At 45.9% G+C, this 20,885-nt stretch overlaps 1 protein-coding gene across 2 annotated transcripts in view; it reads left to right on the forward strand.

Moving 5' to 3' along the window:
* The window catches only part of SPNS2 (SPNS lysolipid transporter 2, sphingosine-1-phosphate), a 133,792-nt gene that overhangs the window by 38,998 nt on the left and 73,909 nt on the right, over positions 1–20,885 (forward strand). For both annotated transcript variants that reach the window (XR_008598425.1, XM_055001882.1), the window contains exon 2: positions 7,259–7,324. Coding sequence is in view for 1 of the 2 variants with exons in the window: in XM_055001882.1 (XP_054857857.1) it covers positions 7,259–7,324 (66 nt within the window). In the remaining variant the exon portion in view is untranslated. The remainder of the gene's footprint in view (positions 1–7,258; positions 7,325–20,885) is intronic.

Raw genomic sequence — 20,885 nt, forward strand, 5'->3', positions numbered from 1 at the left:
CTTAACACCCACTCAGAGTGGTTTACAAAGTATGTTATTATTATCCCCACAACAATCACCCTGTGTGGTGGGTGGGGCTGAGAGAGCTCTGGAAGAGCTGTGACTGACCCAAGGTCACCCAGCTGGCTTTAAGTGGAGGAGTGGGGAATCAAACCCAGTTCTCTAGATTAGAGTCCTGCCACTCTTAACCACTACACCAAACTGTCTCTCACACCAAATGTTGGATTAGGAGCATGGAGCTCTAGGTTCAAGTCCCCTTTCTGATGTGAAGCTTGCTGGGCGATCTTGGGCCAATCACTCTTAGCTCTAGTTACCTCACAAAGTTGTCACTCATGGGCATAAAATGAGGAAAGGAAAATCACATAATCTGTGCTGAGTTTCTTGGAGGAAGGGTGGGATATAAACACACTAAGGAGAGAGATAATTTGAGAATTCTGTGCCACAAGGATGAAGGACCTGGCTTTAGAGGGGTGGAAAAAAGGGGCTAGACCATTCATAAGGGAGGATAGCTCTACTGAATATTAACTATGATAGTTAAATGGAGTCTCCCATGTTCAGAGGCAGCATACACCAATTTTTAGGGAAGAGGAGGAAGGGGCTGTTGCCTTAATGTTTGCTTATGGGATGCAAAGTGATAGGCCACTGTGGGGAATAGGATCTTGAATTAGGGCCAAGCTACACATGACGAATGACACTTGAACAGCAAGTGTATTTCTTCCTGTTCACTTGCCCTCCACTCAATCCACTTGCCATTCAAGTGTCATTCGTCATGTGTAGCTTGGCCCTTAGACGGACCCTTAGTCCAATCCAGCTGGGCTCACCTGACATTCTTAGTGCTGTGAAGGAACTGCTTCCTCACTGCTATAGCCCTCAGTTGTGGGCCATTTTATGTAGGCACCATCTTTGTCATGCCTATACCAGTGTGTTCTGTGGTAAAAACAAAACATGAAATGTGGTGGAAGGTGTGTGTGGGGGTGTCTAGAGAGAATCTCCACACCCAGAGGCAGTAACTCCCTGAATACCAGTGCTAGGAAGCAACATGGAGGGAGGCCTTGGGCTCTGTGACTTGTCAGCCCTCAAGGGTAACTGGTTCATGACCATGTAGGATGCTGAACTGGTCTGATGGTCCATCAGGGCACTTCTGATATACTTGTGGTATGTTGGAGATTGCCATGTGTAAGTTCTGGTTTTCTTGTGACACCATGTGTAGGCCCTCATTTTCTCCTCAGGGCCTCTTCTGGGTTTGAGGGGCTGTCAAGCAAGATGCTGTCAGGTGGGTCCCCTTCTGACACAGTTGCAACACAGACAGGGTAGATTAGTCAATGGTGGCCACTTCGGGTTTCCAACCTGCAGCTGGGGCCTGGAGTTTTCATGGAATTACAACTGATCTCCATTACAGAGACCAGTTCCTCTAGAGAAAATGTCTGCTTTGGAGGGTGGACTTTATGGAATTATATCTTGCTGAGGTCTATCCCTTCCCCAAACTCCGCCCTCCCCAAATCCACACCCAAATCTCCAGGAATTTCTCAATCTGGAACTGGAAACCCTATCAGGCCGCTACTTCTGATGATGGTTGTGTCTTGCTCACCTAAGGTTGCCTGCTGAGCACTGGCAACCGCTGGGAGGGTTAGGGAGGTGGGGAAATGTAAATAGGAATTCTCCTAGACCTGACATCACTTCTGGGTTCATGCCAGAAGTGACACTGTGGCACTGCTGCAATTTCTTTATTTCCCCCTCATTTCCCCCCTGCCAACCTACTGAGTGGTGGCAAACAACCAGGGCTGCAGGGTGGGAGGTTTCAGCTATGGGAGACCTGGCCATCTTATTCTCCCCTGCCTGAGCAAAGGAGCAACCACCAGCATCTCCCTCAGGTGCTAGGAACAGTAGCTGCCATTTTTCATGTGGGCAACTGAATAAACATGTACAGCTGCAGCTGTCTGCCCACTGGCTATCTGGACCAAGAGGTGCCACCACTTTCACCTAGGGCTGGTGGTGGCCCTCATGCTAAGAGAGGCTGGAAGGTGCAGACCAGCCTAATCTTTCTGGAAGGACCCAGTGTCACCGTAGGGTTGCCATCTCCAAATTAGGACATTCCTGGAGATTTGGGGGGCAAAACCTGGAGAAGGCAGCGTTTGGGGAGGGAAAGGACCTCAGCATGGTATAATTCCATAAAGTCCATCCTCCAAAGAAGCCATTTTCTCCAGGGGAACTGATCTCTGTGGCCTGGAAGTAGGGTTGCCAGCCTCCAGGTGGTGGCTGGAGATCTCCCGGAATTATAACTGATCTCCAGGTGACAGAGATCAGTTCCCCTGGAGAAAATGGCTGCTTTGGAGGGTGGACTCTATGGCATTATACCATTCTGAGGCTCTTCCATTCCTCAAATCCTACCCTCTCCAGGCTCCACCCCCCAAATCTCCAGGAATTTTCCAACTTTGACCTAGCAACCCTACCTGGAGGCCAGTTGTAATTTCAGGAGATCTCCAGCCACCATCTGGAGGCTGGCAACCCTGTGTCACCAGCAGCACCCCTCAGAGGGAGAGGCCAGGCTGCCTCAACTGCAGGCCTTCCCAAGGCCATAGGGCCTGGGCAACTGCCCAGTAAGTCCTATACCTGGGGCCCATAATGAGACTGAGCCAGGAAGGAGCTTTTGGTTTCCATGGCAACAGCTTGTGCCTCCTTGAGGGAGCCTCCCTTAAACTTGGAGAGCTGTAGCTATAAAAGCCTCTGGGAAATGCTTCTGGGCAATTTGCGGATGCTCGAGAGAGCAGCCAACGTAATTGAGGAAAGGTGGTAAAAACAGCAACTCCCCAGTGAAAGTTTGAGGGCAAAAGTCATCGCTGCCGCAAAGAGACTTTCCGTTCCTTTCCCTGGTTGTGTGTTGCATCAGTGTGTGAGGGTGTGTTTGGTCTCCCTGATGTATCTTTGGTGTAATTCTTCAGAAACTGTAGAAAAAACATTTGGAAGGCCCAAAGGATATTATGAACGGGCTCATGTGTGAAACAGGAAATTGGTTCCAATTAGTACGATGGATCTCCATGAAAGCCCAGGAGATTTCTTGCTCGAGTGTTCACGCAGGAATTGGGACAGCGTGCTTGGGTTCCGTCCCCAGCGATTTTAAATGTGGCATGGAGGCCTGTGAAACCAGCCAAAACATGGAAGAACTGTTGAGGCTATTTATTGGATACCTGCCTGTATTCTGTACAACACAGTGTAATAGGACTGCTAGGTTTTGCCCCAAAGAATCGGGTTTAGGTGCTTATTCTCAGGGCAGCAGTATGAAATCTCAATGCTGGCCTGGCAGCTAGCCTGCAAATTTAATGTCTCCTTCTAAGACGTTTGATTAATTTTATTTTAGATATTTATGTCCTGCTTTTCTCCCTAGTGGGGACCTAAAGCAGCTTACGATATCATTCTCCTCTCTTCTAATTTTATCCTTGCTACAACAACCCTGTGAGGTAGCTTAGGCTGGTTTGACCAAGGTTATCCATTGAGCTTCTGTGGCAGAGTGGTGATTGGATCCTAGGCTTCTCAGGACCTAGTCCAGCATGCTAACCACTACATCATGTTGGCTTTCATTTAAGCCTGCCTGCTTGGAGTGGCTACTGCCCATATAAACTGAAACTTGGAGGCAACATGCTGGAATGAATGACTTAGCAACATTTTAATGTTAAAGCATGCTGAATTTCCATTTTTTTAAATTTAGTTTTGAATGACCCATTGCTTCAACACATGGGACCCTACTTTTTAAAAAGTCTTTCAGACATGACACAGCTAATGAGACCAAAGATTTACCTAGTCCTGTATTTTTTTCTCTGGCTGTTTTTCCAAGAAGTTTGATGCAGTAGTAATTGTTGGTCCTCCAGCAGGACTCCAGTTCGATGCAGTGGTTAAGAGCAGCAGGACTGTAATCTGGAGAGCCAAGTTTGATTCCCCACACCTCCACTTGAAGCCAGCTGGGTGACCTTGGGTCAATCACCGCTCTCTCAGAGCTCTCTCAGCCCCACCCAACCTCACAGGGTGATTGTTGTGACACACTTTGTAAACCACTCTGAGTGGGCATTGTCCTGATAGGCGATATATAAATCTGTTGTTGTCGTTGTCGTTGTCGTTGTTGTCGTCACAATCTGAAGTATACTGCTTCTGAACAGGAAGTTCCATTATCAAGGCCAATACCTGTCCATAAGGTCTATCACCCCCATTTGTCTAATACTTTTTTAAAAAGCCAGAGGAGTTAGCCATGTTAGTCTGTAGTCACAAGAGTCTGACGAAGAGAGCTGTGGTTCTTGAAAGCTTATGCTACAATAAGTTGGTTCGTCTTAAAGGTGCTACTGGACTCTTTACTATTTTTTAAAACGCCAGCTCAAACTTGTGGCCATCATCTCATCTTGTGATAATGAATTGACAGTGTTGAAGCCATTGATCCCTTTTCTTCCCTTAAAGTGGGCCATTTAGTTTCGTTGGTACCTCACGTATTAGTTGATCTGCTGATTAATCAGAATAAACTAATAAAAAGATAATTGAATGGGTAGCAGAGACATTGGGTGGGGAAGAAGAATACTGCCAGCAACTTGACGTTTGTACATCTGAATTATTAAAGCATAATTAAGCAGGAGCCCAGTGGCACCTTGAATGCTAACAAAATTTATTCCAGTGCAAGCTTTGGAGAGTCAGAGCTCACTTCACTGGATGCATTGGAATGTACATGTTCTAAATTGCCTGAACAAATAAATAGATAAATGCTCGGCATCAGATGAAGCGAGCGCTGGCTCACAAACGCTTATGCCGGAATAAATTTTATTAGTCTTCAAGTTACTGCTGGACTTCTCTTTAAATTTGCAGCACAGACAAACACGGCTGTCCCTCTGGATTTACAGCATAATTAGTTGGCCCAGATCTGGAAAATGAGTACTCTCATCTATTTTCTCCTCTTCCTGCTTTTTAAATGTTCTTTAAAAAAAAAAAAAGATGTGATTGCTTTCCTGGTATTGTTTTGGATGCTCCATGGAAAATCCTCATCCTTGAATTCTTTGGTATCGTTTGTGGTTTGGCTTGTTTGCCACCTCTTTAGAAAGCTCTAAAATGCAGTTTATAGGTCCCTAAGAATAAATTAGCTTGGAGAAGGATGCTAAGGTGATGTGGGGGATATGGGGTGTGGCCTCAAGAGCGACTGATTACAGATGTAGAGAAAGCAAAAATAAATTTGCCAAGAGAAAAACTCTCAGGCGAAATGCTCCTAATTTGTATTCACTTATAGCAACTGCAGTTTGTTTTGTTGTTTGTTTCGCACCCAGTGCCCTCGGTAGGGATTACTGTTTGGATTAAAGGCGTTTAGAAAAAACAAGAATTTGGGAAGCTGATTCTTTATTGCCTTTCAAATTCAACCACCAGGCTTAGTTTTTAAGCTTGTTCCATTGATTTTTGAAGGGCTTTTAAAGCCATAACTTTAGCGATCTGTGTCAGATTACTGCGTCTTCCAGATTCTTTTGTAATAACATGTCTCCTGGCTGTCTTCAGTGAGTTGTACTTATCTATATGTTTATATCTGCCAATGCATCTGACCAAGAGGGCTCAAGCTAACAAAAGAGGATGATAATCTTTCAAGTGGCGCAGGGCACTGTGGTGGTTTGGCTGCAGCAGGCTAGCCCAGCAGTTACCCTTTTGCAGCTGAGCTGAATTGGAGTCCAAAAGAACTCAGTCTCCAAAGAGATCTAATTGTGAATTTTATTTTGTGGCTGGTCTGTTGACTCCATAACACTGTGGTTTTCCGGTTTGGAGTGTATGGCTTTTCACAGTATTTTAAGGAAATCTTGTATGTCAGTTCTCCCATTTTCCACCGGATTCTGGCAGAGCTGGTTCCAGGGGTCAACAGCATCCTTGGAATCTACCAAGGGCCAACAGCTCCTAAATGGATCTGCTGCCTCTAGGCTGGTTCTATTGCTGCCTAGCCCGAGGAACAATCACTGCCTGACCTTGGGGAGCAGCAGCAAGGATTTGGGGTCTTTCATTAGAGGTGGGATGGAGCACCCCTTCTCCAGTCACCCTTAGTGGAGAGAGGAGTGGGCAGGTGTCAGCCCAGCCGTTGCCCCTTGCCTAGACTGTCCACTCACCTTCCTTAGCAGCAGTTCCTCCAGTCCTGCCATCCAAGGTGGTTAGCAGCAAGCAGCCGCTTGGCCTCTTTGGCCTCACACAGGACCAAGGCCTATCATCTTGCTTGGGGACAGCCGTGGCTTCTCACTCGCTGATCATTCAGCCTTGCTTATTTTTTATTATTTTATTTATGTCATTTATGGTCCACCTTTCTCACTGAGACTCAAGGCGGATTACACAGTGTGAGAATAGTACAGTCAGTATCAAGGACAATTTCATAAACAATGCAATAGGGTAAATAAATGCAAGTTGACAAAGACATAACATTAGCAAGAATCCAATACAGAGTTGAAGAAATGCTGAAACAGAACATAAGCAATTCTAGGGCTGACATAGGAGCACATATTTAAAGCAACAGATAGTAAGGCAACATAGTGGTGAGATCTATGGGTGAAATCTATGGTCCGTAACTCATTAGTGGAGCATCTGAGGCCCCTTCCTACAATACAAAAGTCTTTTTGAATAATTCGGTTTTGCATCATTTGTGGAAAGCTAGGAGAGTGGGGGCTCTCCTGACCTCCTCGGGCAGGCTGTTCCACAGGAACAGGCTGTTCCTTATGTGGTGGGCTTTGGTGTTCCCACCAGACATGGCTCTCAGCTACTGATGGCTGCCCGCTTACCACTCTCTCCTCTTCTGGGTAGCAGCAGACAGCTGGCCAGCTGGCACTGAAGAGAGAAGGACTGGAGGGCAACAAGTAACCAGCAACTGCTCTGCAGATGGCGGAGCATTGCATAGAGCCTGGTTAACTGGTGGGGAACACCGAAAAACATTTTGCAGAGTGCCTTGAACACCCACTGACACCCGGGGCGTGCTCTAGAACGCACTTCTCAGGCCTGCAATCTCAACATCCCCCTTTGTGGCCTAGATTGCCCCGAGGCTGTCCGCCAACAGCACGTTGCAAGCGAAGGTGAGGAAGAGTGAGCCAGCTGTCCCTTGGGAAAAGTCATCCTCTGTTACTGACCTCCTTCTGGAGCCTTTGTAAACCTCTGAGGAACTGCAAGGCTCCTTAGCATCTAGTTTGGAAACATCTGCTTTGACAAACCTTTGCACTGATGTATTATATAGGCATGGGTGTGTATATAAAGCCAGGTTTTCCTTTCTCTCCTCCAGGGGTCTTGTTGGACATCCAGCAGCATTTTGGAGTCAAAGACAGCGGAGCCGGTTTGTTGCAAACAGGTAAGAGATTGCCACTCGCTTTCCTTCTGCAATCGGAAGGCTTCCTCGAGCCAAGGTCGCAGCGCCCTTGCGAGGGTGCGCTGGCTTTGTTTTAAATGTTAATTAGCTGGCAAATGTGGCTTGTTATTCAGTAATGCGTTTCTGCCTCCGTTTGGCTGTGGCTTAGCTGCAGCTTTTTGGTCTTTCGGGTTTGAACAGACGCCAAAGCGGAGTGTGTTTGTGTGGTGGGAGGGAGTGCCTCACATGCCTGTTGCATCTTTGCCCAGGGCCAGCATCTCTCTGCAGTACAAGAAGGCAGGCAGGCTTGTTCAAGGAGAAAGGAGCAGCTGGCAGGGGTGTGCAGAGACTCGAGGTTGGGGCCAGGTCATCTTATTTTGGAAATATTTTAATCCTTTTTTGTGTGATTAAATTTTTTAGTTGTTACTAGGGTTGCCAGCTCCAGATTGGGAAATTCCTGGAGATTCTGGGGGTGAAGTCTGTAGAGGGTGGGGTTTGGGGAAGGGAGGGAACTCATTGGGGTATAGTGCCTTAGAGTCTGCCCTCCAAAGCAGCCATTTTCTTCAGGGGAACAGATCTCTGTGGCCTGGAGATCAGTTGTAATTCCGGGAGATCTCCAGCCATCACCTGGAGCTTGGCAACCCTAGTTGTTGCATTCAGTTTGGTTTCCAGGGAAGAGACAGCATGGTGTAGTGATTAGAGTGCTTGACATTTCCTGGGAGTAACCTTGAGCCCGTCTCCTTTTTTCTCTCTCTCTGGGCCCATCCCCACATTAAAAAGTCCTTGGTCCCTCACATTTTGGGTCAACAGATTAGGTCAGAACTTAATTTCCAGCTGTACATAGGCCCAATTTTAGACTGAGACCATCTGATGAGGTGAACTCTGGTTCGCTATGCTGTAATAAATTCTATTAGTGTTTAAGGTGCCACAGGACTCCTGTTCTATTTAGGTGAAATGGGGGCCTGTGATCATGCAGGTGGGTCCTTTTTCAGTCCAGTCTTAAGCATCAGGAATTCTGGATAGCCTGTGTCATACCGTACAGGCCTGGCTGGCTTGCGAACATGTGACCAGATGGTGTGGTTTTTTTAAAGGCTTCATTTGGCTAAGCAAATGCGTGCAGTGTGTGTAGAAAGCAGAAGGCCAGAACTTTGCTAACTGTTGTTAGGGAGAAGTAGCTTCTATCAGTTGTGTCCCAGGCAGTGTAAGCACGCATGTGCTCTAGAGATCTTTATTCATTCGTTCTGTCTCCTGGTTTTTCAGATATACTAACATTCCATGGATTTGGTTTGCTTGAACAGAAGTGCTTGTAACACCCTTTTCTCACCCCACGGCTCAGTGCCTCTGCTTCATCTCTATTATAGGTTGCTAAAAGTTCTTTAAATGGGAGGAGGGGGTGGTTACAACATGTACATTAGTAGGTTGCTCATAACATGGTTCCTTTTCACACTGGGACTTTAAAGCGTTTCAGCACCTTTTCTGCTTCCCATGTTTGGGGGACTTCCACACTTGCAAGGCAGTCATGGGACGGAGAACTGATGTTTGTCCGCGGCATCCTCGATTTCCCCCCTGCGGACATACCGCGATGTTATTTTGAAGCCACTGCCCAATTGCGTCTGGCCCGATTAATGTCAATGTGAATTCTGTACTCCTCTTCTGCTTCTCTTCTCCCCCCGTCTCCTTTTCCCCGGGAGCTGATTGGTCTGTGCTGAATTAACCACTCCCACCCTCCTCAGCTCTCTGAACTCTTTGTCCGCCATTTTTTTAGTAAAGCGAGGTAACGGTCATAAGGCTGCTTCTCCATTGGTTTGCTTCCTGCCGGGTATGCACACACTCTCTTATTTTTTCCCCCCAAAGCCAGGAATGATTCCTAAGCTTCCTGTTAATTCCCTGCTGGCTCTAAAAGCCAGGAAAGGGTTAAATGGCTGCTATTCTCTTCCTCCCTTAAGGTATGCACACGCTTTCCCCCCCCCAAAGGCAAGAATGGATTGTAACATGGTAACATGGTAACGTTACTGCACTTTCCTCCTTGCTTTAAAAGCCAGGAATGGATTAAATGGCTGCTTTCCCCTCCTTCCCAGGCTTTTTTCAGGCTTTACCAAAGAGAAAAAAAACCCAAGCATTTTGCACAGCCCTTTGGAAACAAAGCTGCAGCTTGCTGGAGGGGATGAAGCAGCAGCATTTTAACCCTTTCCTGGCTTGGCTTTTTTTTTAAAAAAAAATGAGAGTGGTACATTGTTTTTCCCCAGAACTCTGCCACCAGTTGCCTCTCCAGTGGGTAGGGGACAGCCCAATCAGCAAAAGAGGGGGGATGGGTTCCAACATTGCAACATTACTACGCATGCTCAAAGAATTGCAAGGCCCCAAAAGCCTGAAAATGCACCGTGGCTTCACAGCGAGTCTGAAATGAAGCACAGACACCAAATCGAAACTGCAGTGGACAGTGTGAAATGAACAGGTGCAATGCTGAAGCCACTGTGATCGGGGCAAATGCTCATAAATGGCAGTTTAAACCATAAATGTGAAAAGGGCCATGGTGCCTTAGTATTCATGCACAGGCATTTATGAAGAAGGGAACCTCTGTGTCCAGAGCTAGATTCAAGTCCAATAGCACCTACGTCCAGAGATACTATGCCACTAAATACTTACCACTAGAAGGGCAATTGGCATGGGGAGGGATGCTCTTGTCTTTTCTGTCTTGCTTGTAGGCCCTGTTGGCAGTGCATTATGGGATGCAGGATGCTGGGCTAGATGAGGTCTTATTATGTCTGTTGGAGACAAGATTCATCCACTTTCCCACATACAGTACCATCCTGTGCAATGTTGCACCTAAGTCCATTGACTTCAATGGACTTAGAAGGGTGTAACTTTGCTTAGGATTACACTGTTAAGATGTTTGACTTTGGAACGTCAAATAAGAGAGAGACCAGAAAGTCAAGAATCACAACTTGAACACCCCAATAAACAAAACTTTGAAATGGCAACCCTAAAATCTTCTCCTAGGGTGAGTGACTTTCTCAGGGACTATTCCAGGTAAATAAGGACCATTGGAACAAGCAAACTGCCTCCTACTCAGACAGGCAGGCCCTTATCCCTTCCAGTACAGTATTGTCCTCTCTGATTGGCATCTGTTCTCCAAGGACTCAGGCAGAGACAAGTCTTTCGCATTACCTGAGATCTTTCAGGGTTCACTGCAGATGTTGAGGAATTTTTGCATGCAGCACATGTGCTGTGCCACTGAAACAGATCCAAATATAGACATACAGTTTTGCCCAAATTCTGGCAGGCCATTGATCTGTGTAGCTCAATAATATTTCCTCTGACTTGCGGCAGCTTTCCAAGGTTTCAGGATCTTCCCCAAAACCTGCTTCCTAAAATCCTTTAACTGGAGATGCAAGAGATTGAACCTGGGATGTGGCATGCAAAATATGCGCTCTCTCTCTCCCTCTCCCAAACGATGAATAGTAATGTGGATTGTCTTCTGGGCTAAATGGAACCTTTGCATTCACACAGAGAAGGTTTTTTCAGTGGAAGCCATGAGGGGTGCTGAGTAACTGTTAAACTGGTCCTAACTCTTTTTGAGAGCCAGTTTGGTCTAGCGGTTAAAGATCCAGACTAGGATTGGGGAGATCCCAAGTTCGAATCCCTGCTATGCCAAGGAACCTCACTGGGTGACCAAGGGCCAGTGACATACTCAACCAGTTACATAGTCAACCTACCTCAAAGGGTGGTTGTGAGGATAAAATGGGAGAATTATGGAAGCCAGCTTGGGTCCCCATTAGGGAGAAAGGTTGGGTATAAGTACAGTACATTAAATTAAGTTTTTCGCTGAAGCTGTGCTTTCTTCAGCTCGGCAATATGAGATGGCTGCAGGGCGCACTTCTGCGCTCTTTGGTGTGCTGCTCCACGGCTTTCAGTGCATTTCAAAGGAAGTTGCCAACTGTGCTGTAAATAGCCTCCGGATGAGTCAGGCTAGGGGGACCTGAATCGCTGTTGCATAAACCTTCCTGGTGCAGAAGTAGGAACTGCTTGCCTAAGGATGAACTCTGCAAATAGCATCTCTCCTTGCTCTGTCCTTCCTCTTTCTGTTTTTTACTTCTCTAGTGCCCCCACCATCCTGTCTCTTCGATTTGCATCTTGTTACCTATGACAGCATTCGGAGAGATGAGAACAGAGTGATTCCAATTTATAACAGCATAATGATTTTGGGCAGGGCTCTGCATTCCAAACGATGTCTAGATTAATGTTTGGCGTCAGAGAAGGAGCAGTTCAGTGCCCGAGCTGTCCCACTGTGTTGTCCTGAATGCCAAACAACTTAATTATTTTTTTTTTAAATCCTCTTTCCTCTGCCCAGGATGTGTTCAAAAGGTCCTCTCTTTATCTTCTGTTGATTGCTTATGCTGTTGGGTGGCTTGCTTGATCCAGAAACCAGTGCGGAAAGAAATTGAAGGATACTTGTTCAACATTTTCCCTTTCAAAGATGTGTGATTTGCACAGCCACCTCACATCAAATTCATACATTTAAAAAAAATAGAACCGTTTTTGCAGAGTTCACAGTGTTTAGAAATCCAAGAAAGCCTCAATAAAAGCAATTTTTTGCCTTTAAACAGAATTGAATATCAGAACAAATTTAAACAGCCAGCAGTCTTGTTTGCGGGAATAAAAAAAACTTAACATAAGAATGTATGTTAAGGATCAGTCCAAAGGTTAGTCTTCTGGTTACACACAGTAGGCAGCCAGATGTTTTGGGAAAGCCATGAACTGGGCACAGAGACAACAGCTCTCTTCTGCTTTTTATTCCTGCCTCAGCCTCAGAGGCAGGGCTTTTTTTCAGCAGGAACGCAGTGGAACGGAGTTCCGGCACCTCTTGAAAATGGTCACATGGGTGGTGGCCCCACCCCCTGATCTCCAGACAGAGGGGAGTTTAGATTGCCCTCCGTTCCACTGCCCCGGAGGGCAATCTAAACTCCCCTCTGTCTGGAGATCGGGGGCGGGGCCACTGGCCATGTGACCATTTTTGCTGAGGGTAATTTAAACTTTAAAAAACTCCCCTCTTGTTCCAGCTGACCCAAAGTGATGTCATTGTGCGGTCTTGAGTTCCACCTCTTTTCCCAGAAAAAAAGCCCTGCTCAGAGGTATTCTACCTATGACATGTAACTGGTGTGTAACTGGTTTCATTCTGGAAGACAGTTACATCACGTGCATGCAGTCATTTCCTAGGACTGTTTAGAACAGCAGGATTGGAGTCCAATGGCACCTTAGAGACCAACATGATTTTCAGGGCATAAACTTTTGACAATGAAAGCTCCCTTCTTCCGATAACAGACTATTTATGGAGCGTTAGTTTTCATCCTGGAGTTGAATCACGTTCCCTATACACAATATGCCTGTGTGTCCCTGGAGAGAGAAATGAAGCCTCAAAGAGCGGGTGGGACTTGATGATGTCCCGCAAGGTCTGGCTGGGACAGTGAACCAATATAGGCTATTTTCACATTCTGTATGCAGCTTCTGCTTACAAGATGTATGATATAGCACATCCCCTCCCTTCCCTCGAATTCCAATTTCGTCTGACAAATGTCTCGCCCACTCTTGAAGAATGAGAATCAGAGGAGACTAGAGCCAGCCCAGCCTTCGCTGAACACGTTTAGATATTTTGTGGGGGGATTTGAGTTAACCTCAGTGACAAGCACATGGCACAATTTAAAGCAATACATCTGCATTTTAACGATATACATGGATTTCTGGCGGGGAGGCGGGTTAGTCTCATTCTTGTGCCTACTAATGGATTTCCCTGCCACACATGTACAGATTATTATTTGATAGAAAAGATCAGAAATGTATCTGGAAGCAACATAAAAGCAATATGTTTTCTGAGCCCCCGCTCCCCCCCCCCCCCATAATTTTGATCTGGTTTTAGAAAGTAGATTCAGTGAAATAGTTGCTCCTTCCATCGGGAGGAGCAGTTACATATCTCAGGGTTGTCTAGAAAGTACCAAGAGGACAACAGTGCTTTCCACCAGGTCTTCTTCTTTCTCTGTTGGTCGACAGAGAATTTCATAACATGCAGTTTTACACAAAATGTGCAGTTCTGAATCAGCGGGCAAACAGAGACAATAAGTAGTTAACACGGCTAACATTGCATCTCCCTACACTTGACGAACATGCACCAAGGCGCCTCGTTTTGAGTGACTCTCAGTGTGTGTGTGTGGGGGGGGGGGAGACTTTGGCCTCTGCATGTAGACTTTTGGTGGGGGGCATTGCAATGGCCACTGTATGAAACAGGAATGGATCAGGAGGGCCTTTTAGTTTGATCCTGCAAAGATGATCTTTATATCCCTTGTTGCCTTTTCCTATCGAGGAAACCCATAGGCACCATGAAAATGATTTTAATACAGCCTCCACAGTTATTTGATGCATTAAGTAAATCTAGAGTGGGATATTTAGTCAAGCATGTTTTAATCACATACTGAGCTAATATTTTCAAGCGTTCACTCTGTTAGTATTTCAGGAAAAAACACTTTAACCATCCACAGGTTTGATAATTAATCTAATTACAAAAAAGGAATGGAAGAGTTTTCCATTATTGCAAAATGGTTAAATTAACTTTTAAAATTTTGTAATGAGTTTTTACAGCCTCACAGTTGGGCAGGTTTTCTATACACGAAAAGTTCTCTTTAGCTCTTATCCTGGAATGTCATGCACTCCAGGATAAGAGCGAAAGAGTGTCACGTGTGTGAAACTCCTGACTTTCCATCATGCCTTGCTTCTGAGCTTCCAAGGAGCATCTGGTTGTCCATTGATGCTAGAGATATTTGGTTAGATCTTAGCAAGGTTGTTAGATGGACCTGTAATTGCTCTACACCATGGCCGTTTCCACATGGCTTATCTTGTTCCGGAAAACAGCGAAATCTCGCGAAAAGATGCTATTATCACGTCTTCTTGTACAATTTCGTGCGATAACAGTGTCTTCTCGCGCAATTTCATGTGAGATTTCGCTGTTTTCTGGAACAAGGTAAGCCGTGTGGAAACGGCCCATGTTTCTGGTAGGGAAGGAATGTCCCATTATATCCCATCATTTTTCAGTGGAGATTGAACAGTTAGGGCCCTCTGCCTGAGCCATAAGAACCTAAGGGAAAACCCTTCTGGGTCAGACCAAAGGTCCATTCTGCTTAGCATTCTGCTGTTCACAGTGGTTAACCAGATGCATCCAGGAATCCACAAGCAGAGCACAAGGGCAGTAGTTTCCACTGCCATGACCCCCAGCACGTCTGCCTTTGGGAGCAGTTCCTCTTGCAATACAGAGATTTTCATCTACCTTTGGGACAGACCTATCATCCATTCGTGTTGGTTTTACAGAATTCCTCTCACTTTTAGTTACGTGTTGTTAAAGAGTCCACATTTTTTAAAATGCACACCAGTCCCCACCCCTCTACAAACACAGTCTCCTGATCTGTATCGTGTTTACTGATCTTCATTTCATGGTGAAGATAGTAATTTGTTTGTTCTTTTCCCATTCGAAAAATGCAGAATTGTCTGGCTGTCCTATTTTTATAAGTCCTTGGGAGTTAATGAGGCCCGAGTGCCAACAACTGGAAAGAGTGGGGTGTTGAACAGTCTGAAATGGAACATAAAATGGCTGTGTGCAATCCAATCTATTGTCTGACAAAAACACGGACTTGTTGTCTTGTGGCATGAAACCTACCTACCTGGCTGCCACAGCCTCCAAGAAAACTGGGGTGAGGCACAAGGAGATATTTTCACCCGTATGAAAATATGGCTCCAGGTTTTCTCTGAAATATTTGATTGTTAATTTTACACTGCCCTTACTTGTCTTCAATGGTGTCATGATACGACCACATCTGATTGGCTGTGTGGTGTCATGATGTCATCATGTTCAGTACATGATCCTCGAAGGGTCAGAGAATCATGGATGGAGGAGGATGTAGCCACAAGAAGCAACACTGCCGAGGAAGCTGAGTGGGTAGATGCACAGTTTTCTTTGTGGAAGATATGCAGCCTACGAAACTGGCTTGTTTCAGTCCATGCAATGCAAGGGTACAGCGCTCCAAAAAATCAAAAAAGGGATAATGGGAGCCGTTCTGTTTTATAAGCAGCAGGGGTCATTTCGTAGAAAAAGAGCTGGAGGAACTTATTAGCATAACTCATTAGCATATGCCATGCCTCTTGCCATCACTGGAAGTGTGTCATTAGTATAACTGATTTGCATATGCCACACCCCCTGACATCAACTATTCTGGCTGTTTTGGACCCAATTCTGCCCATTCAGGGCTGAAATTGGGCCCAAATTGGCAAAAAGGGGCTGAAAATGGTTGAAAAGGGGCCCAAAATGGTCAGGATCAGGCCACTGATGAGCGGGAGAGTGATCCACCACCCATCAGAGGCACAATCTGGGCCATTTCGGCCCCAATCTAGGCCGAAATGGGCCCCAAATGGCCGAGAGTCAGGTGGGCAGGTTTGGGGAACTGCCAGAACTGCTTTCCTGCGTGTTCCCCCCCCCCAAAATGAGCCCTGATAAGCAGTAACAATAACTACGTCACCCTGTGCACCTAGCTGTGTTCTTCCACTACATCTTAATTAATCCGATAAACCTACCAAGCTCAGGAGGGGGTTGCACAACTGCACAAGTTAAAATCATTATTAGCTATAACAGGCTTGTTTAGAAGCCTCCATATTTATGGGGGGAGGGGTGTCTAAAGATGGAAAGTTTAACTGAATCAATGTTTGTTGGCATCATCTAATACGCTCTTCAGTTTAGAAACACAGTGGTAAACATTTTGGGGTTAAATTTGTTGTTTGGGCGATTCACTTTCTATTTTTATCTGCTTTTGGGTTTTTCCTTTCCCCTGTAAAGGAGTGGATTTCCCAGAAGTTCCTTTGATACAATTACTCACACTGGCTAACATGGAACTAGAGAATATCCTTTGCTAAGACTCAAGGGGATGTCACATAAAGCTGCCTGTAGCAGTATTCCCATGTATCCATTCCAATATCATCTATTTAGATTGGAAGCGTTTCTCATGTCAGCCTGACATCTCAAAGGCATGTGTTTTTTTCTTCTATGTCCTATTTAATTGGTAGTTCTGTGAAATAGACCTGAGACCTCTTGCACGCAAAGTGTGTGCTCTACCGGTGAGCAAGGTTCCCCTGTCAAAGTACTGCACTGCTGTCTATTAATAACATTCGATTTATATACTGCCCTTCAGGACAACTTAATGCCCCCTCAGAGTGGTTTACAAAGTATGTCATTATTGTCCCCACAACAAAACACCCTGTGAGGTGGGTGGGGCTGAGAGAGCTCCAGAGAGCTGTGACTAGCCCAAGGTCACCCAGCTGGCTTCAAGTGGAGGAGTGGGGAATCAAACCCCACTCTCCAGATTAGAGTCCTGCGCTCTTAACCATTACACCAAACTGGCTGCCTCTCTTGGCTAGCAGAGGTTATTCATGCAAAGGGATGGAGGATTTTTTTAAAAACCTGAGTTCCTTTAAATGGCAATGGTCAGATTCGAACTTTGGACCTTCCACATACCAGCCATGTGATCTGCCCTTCTGTTATGAGCGCTCTGATAGGAATGGCGCTTCTCCTTGAACACTCTGGCAAGGTGAGAGGCATGAAATAACGGAGGAGGCTGTTTTCCCTCCTTTTGATGCAGCTACAAAGCCCAGGCTTCCATCACATTCTAGCTCAGTTTCAAATCCTCAGGGTAGATGTGGGCCAGAGGGTGTCAGCATCTTCTGCATTGAAATTGCAGGAATAGTGTAATATGGGAAAGGCTGTGGGCAAAGGCTCTGCTGCAAACTCCCCTGAATTTAGGCTTTTTCTTGGGTTCATTGCACATTGGTGCTTATCCTTCCGTTGCAGCAGGACTGTGGCTTTGTGCCCAATTAGGAGCACAGGAGAAATCAATTATTCCCCCCCCCCAGCTTCATGCTCCAAGCCATCTCTGTGTAGCAGGACAAACAACATGATCTCAACTGTTCTTAGACATGTATTGAAGCAGCATTGTCTGCTAAACCAGTGGGGTTTTTTTCCAAACAGAGTGCTCTTCCCACTTTGGTCACCCTAGTGACCTTTGTCCATTGGCTTGCCGCAGAGGTCTGCTTTGACAAGATGGTGGAGGGGGGTAGGGAGGCAAGACCTTTCCCCTTCATGGCCAAATCACAGGTTGTCACAGCTGCCTCTTTTTCCTCTGGGATTGTGCCAGATGACATTTACTTGCAGAATCAGATTTGGTATCTAGGATGCTAGTTGCTCTCTCACACTTCTCCCTGCTGCTGAAGAGGCACGATCAGTTTGTATGGGATTGCCAGCTAGGCTTGTTCCTCATAAGAACATAAAAATAACCCTGCTAGGTCAGACCAGTAGTCCCTCTAGTACAGCCCCCTGCACCAACAAACAGGGTGTAGAAGCCTAAAGCCTTCCCTAGTGTTGCCTCATAGCATGGGGGTTCAGCAATTTACGGCCTTTGAATATGGATGTTGGACAGTGAAGAAAGCGGACTGGAAGGAAATTGATTCGTTTGTGATGTGGTGCTAGAGGAGGGTTTTGTGGATACCATGGATGGTGGGTACTGGATCAAATCAGGTGGGTACTAGATCAAATCAAGCCTGAATTCTCCCTAGAAGCTAAAATGACAAAACTTTGGTCACATCATGAGAAGGCAAGATTCCCTGGAAAAGTCAATGATGTTCGGAAAAGTGGAAGGCTGTAGGAAAAGAGGAAGACCTAAAACGAGATGGCTTGACTCAATAAAAGAAGCCACGGCCTCCAAATTACAAGATCTGAGCAATGATAGGACATTTTAGAGGTCTTTCATTCATAGGGTTGCCCTAAGTTGGAAGCGGCTTGATGGCACATTACACGCATAATTTAGTCACCATGGCTATCAGCCATTGATGGATCTTTCTAATCTCCTTTTAAAGCTGTCTATGCTCATATCCAGTACTTCCTTTCTGAGGCTGGGCGTTGCGGAGCAATACTGTATCCCACAGTATGGTCGGCATATAACATAAGAAAAAGCAAATCAGCAGATAGGAGGCTTCTTGAGAAGCCTTCTCAGTAATATCACCGTCAGTTCCACAATGGGAAAAGGCAGGATATAGAATGCAGTTAGTGGTGGAGAGAGACATCAAGTCATAGCTGACCCATGGCAACCCCTAGTGGGGCTTTCATGGCATGAGACTAACAGAGGTAGTTTGCCATTGCCTGCCTGTGCAACACTGGTCTTCGTTGGAGGTCTCCCATCCAATGACTAACCTGGGCAGACCCTGCTTAGCTTCTGAGATCTGATGAGATCAGGCTTGCCTGGGCTATAATGCTAATAATAATAGCAGACAAGCTATTATTTAGAGTGGACTGTCCATCATTAATGATCACCCCCCCCTCAAGAACACTGGAAAATCTTCTAAGCAACACAGTTTGTAAACTGTTGGTTTAAACAAGAATCTGTGAGTGACGTCTCCCATCTTAGTATAAGCAGTTGTGTGGTAGCATCTTGGAATCCCAAGTAGGTTGGCTGGATTATAAAAGGGATTTTGAATTTTTCTCATAAAGTGGTTTGTTTCAGTTGATGTTACGGGGACCGTGAATGCATATTCTAGGCAAGGGGGTGGATGAGATTATGGCAACAAGTTGCACCCCTGTCCTGTAAATACTCATTAGACAATATGCCTAGCATAGCCTCAACCATATGCCTGGCAGAACATCTCTGTTTTACAGGCTCGACGGAAAGATAGTAAATCGTGCCAGGCCCTGGTCTCACCTAACAACATGAGAAAGGCCTTCAAAAGTGCCAAAATATTAAGAGCTATTAATCTTCCTCCCTTCCCAGCTCAGTCTTTGTTTCAAGGCGGCATGCTGTCTTTTTCTGTCAAACAAATCAATAGCACCTTAAAATTTCCTGAGGGAGGAAAGGTGCCCAGTTTTGAATGGCAGCCCGGGTGGAATATCTGCGCAGGCACTTGTGGGCAGTGGTGCGTGAAGGGAGCAGTGGAGCTTGGAGAAGATGGACTGTGTTTCACATAATTAAAAAGAGAAAATTCCAGCCACATACAAAAAAAGAACAGAGAAGGGAAAGAGAGAAAAAGACACGGGTGCCAGCCCACCTGTATTGGGGTGGGTCAGGCAACTGCAGGCAGAAATAGATACCAAGCCATCCATCCTGTCAGGATAATTAAACCTTTCCTGTGTTTTCTCTGTAACTGCGGTGATACTGAGAAACAAACGGGTCTTTTCATTCTTGTTCCAAAATATCAACCCAACCCCCTTTGGTTTTCTGGGTGGAGGAACCTTAGAGTGAAAGGGCGTGTTTGGAATTGCTTTCATTTATTTTTATTCACCTGGCCTCCGCTTGGTATTTTGGTTCTACGAAAGCATGTCCTGTTCTGTTATAGAAATGGGGTGGTGGTGTTTTTACAGGTGCCATTTTGAAATGTCTTCTGTATGGCCGCCTCTCTCTGAAAGTGCTGCCCCTGTCCCCCTTTTGGCTTACAAAATGCCTGCTATCCTGACGTACATTCTGTTCTCTAAAGGTTGTTTTTGTTCTTAAAGGCCATTTTAGGAACAAGATTTGACAGTTTTATAGGAGTTTGGGGGATATTAGATACGGATTTTGTGCTGCATTTTCTTTAAATAATGCTAGTAGTTTTGGCGTACATAACTCAAAGGCAGCCCTGACATGAGCTAAGATGCCACTAGAGGTGGCACTATTTTTGGGTGCCACTAGGGTTGTGCACCCAAAAAAGATTCGGTTTCCTGCTTCCTGAAGTGGGAAAACAATCTGGAATAACCTGAATCCCGAAGCAGCACTTTTCTTGCTGTTTGCAAATGGCAAGAAAAGTGTTGCTTGGCAGCTTCCCACTGCCTTTTTTACCCGATGGGAGGGGGGAGGAGGGAACCCTCTTCTCTCCCCTCCTATCGGGTGAAAAAAGGTGGTGGGAACCTTAAAAGCAACACTTTCCTTGACATTTGCAAATGGCAAGAAAGGTGCTGCAGCTGCTACCCGCTTTACACAAAGCTTTCTGAAGCGTTACAAAGCACTTTGGAAAGCTTTGCTTTGGTATTTCCAAATCGGCTCAGCGATGATGGGGCCGATTTGGGAATACCGAATCTACGATGATGGGGCCGATTTGGGAATACCGAATCTACCTGAATCAGGCTCAATTCAGGTTAAAAATCCGAATTGGAAACCTGAAGCGCACACCCCTAGTGGCAGATTTTAGCACTGTTAAGGAAAGATCTGAAACGGCTGGTGCATTCAGGTTGTGTAACAGGTGCCCTGGGAAGGTAGGATTGCCAGGTCCCTTGGGGCCCAAACCGAGGAACAGGGGAATCGTGGGAGGCGGCGGGTACATGTACTCTGGAGTCTTCACTGTTGCGCCAGGAATGACGTCCCATTCCCATTCTATGCACACACATACTGCTGGCCTGGTAAGAGACGGTGGGAGGTGGGAGCGGGGAAACCTTGGAACCCTACAGGAAGGGATCTTATCCAGCCATGATACCTACATGATTATTCTTTCAGCTGGAAATGTGAGGTGCTGAACGTGG

This window comes from Eublepharis macularius, chromosome 17 (assembly GCF_028583425.1).
Source record: "Eublepharis macularius isolate TG4126 chromosome 17, MPM_Emac_v1.0, whole genome shotgun sequence".
Classification (NCBI taxonomy): Eukaryota; Metazoa; Chordata; class Lepidosauria; order Squamata; family Eublepharidae; genus Eublepharis; species Eublepharis macularius.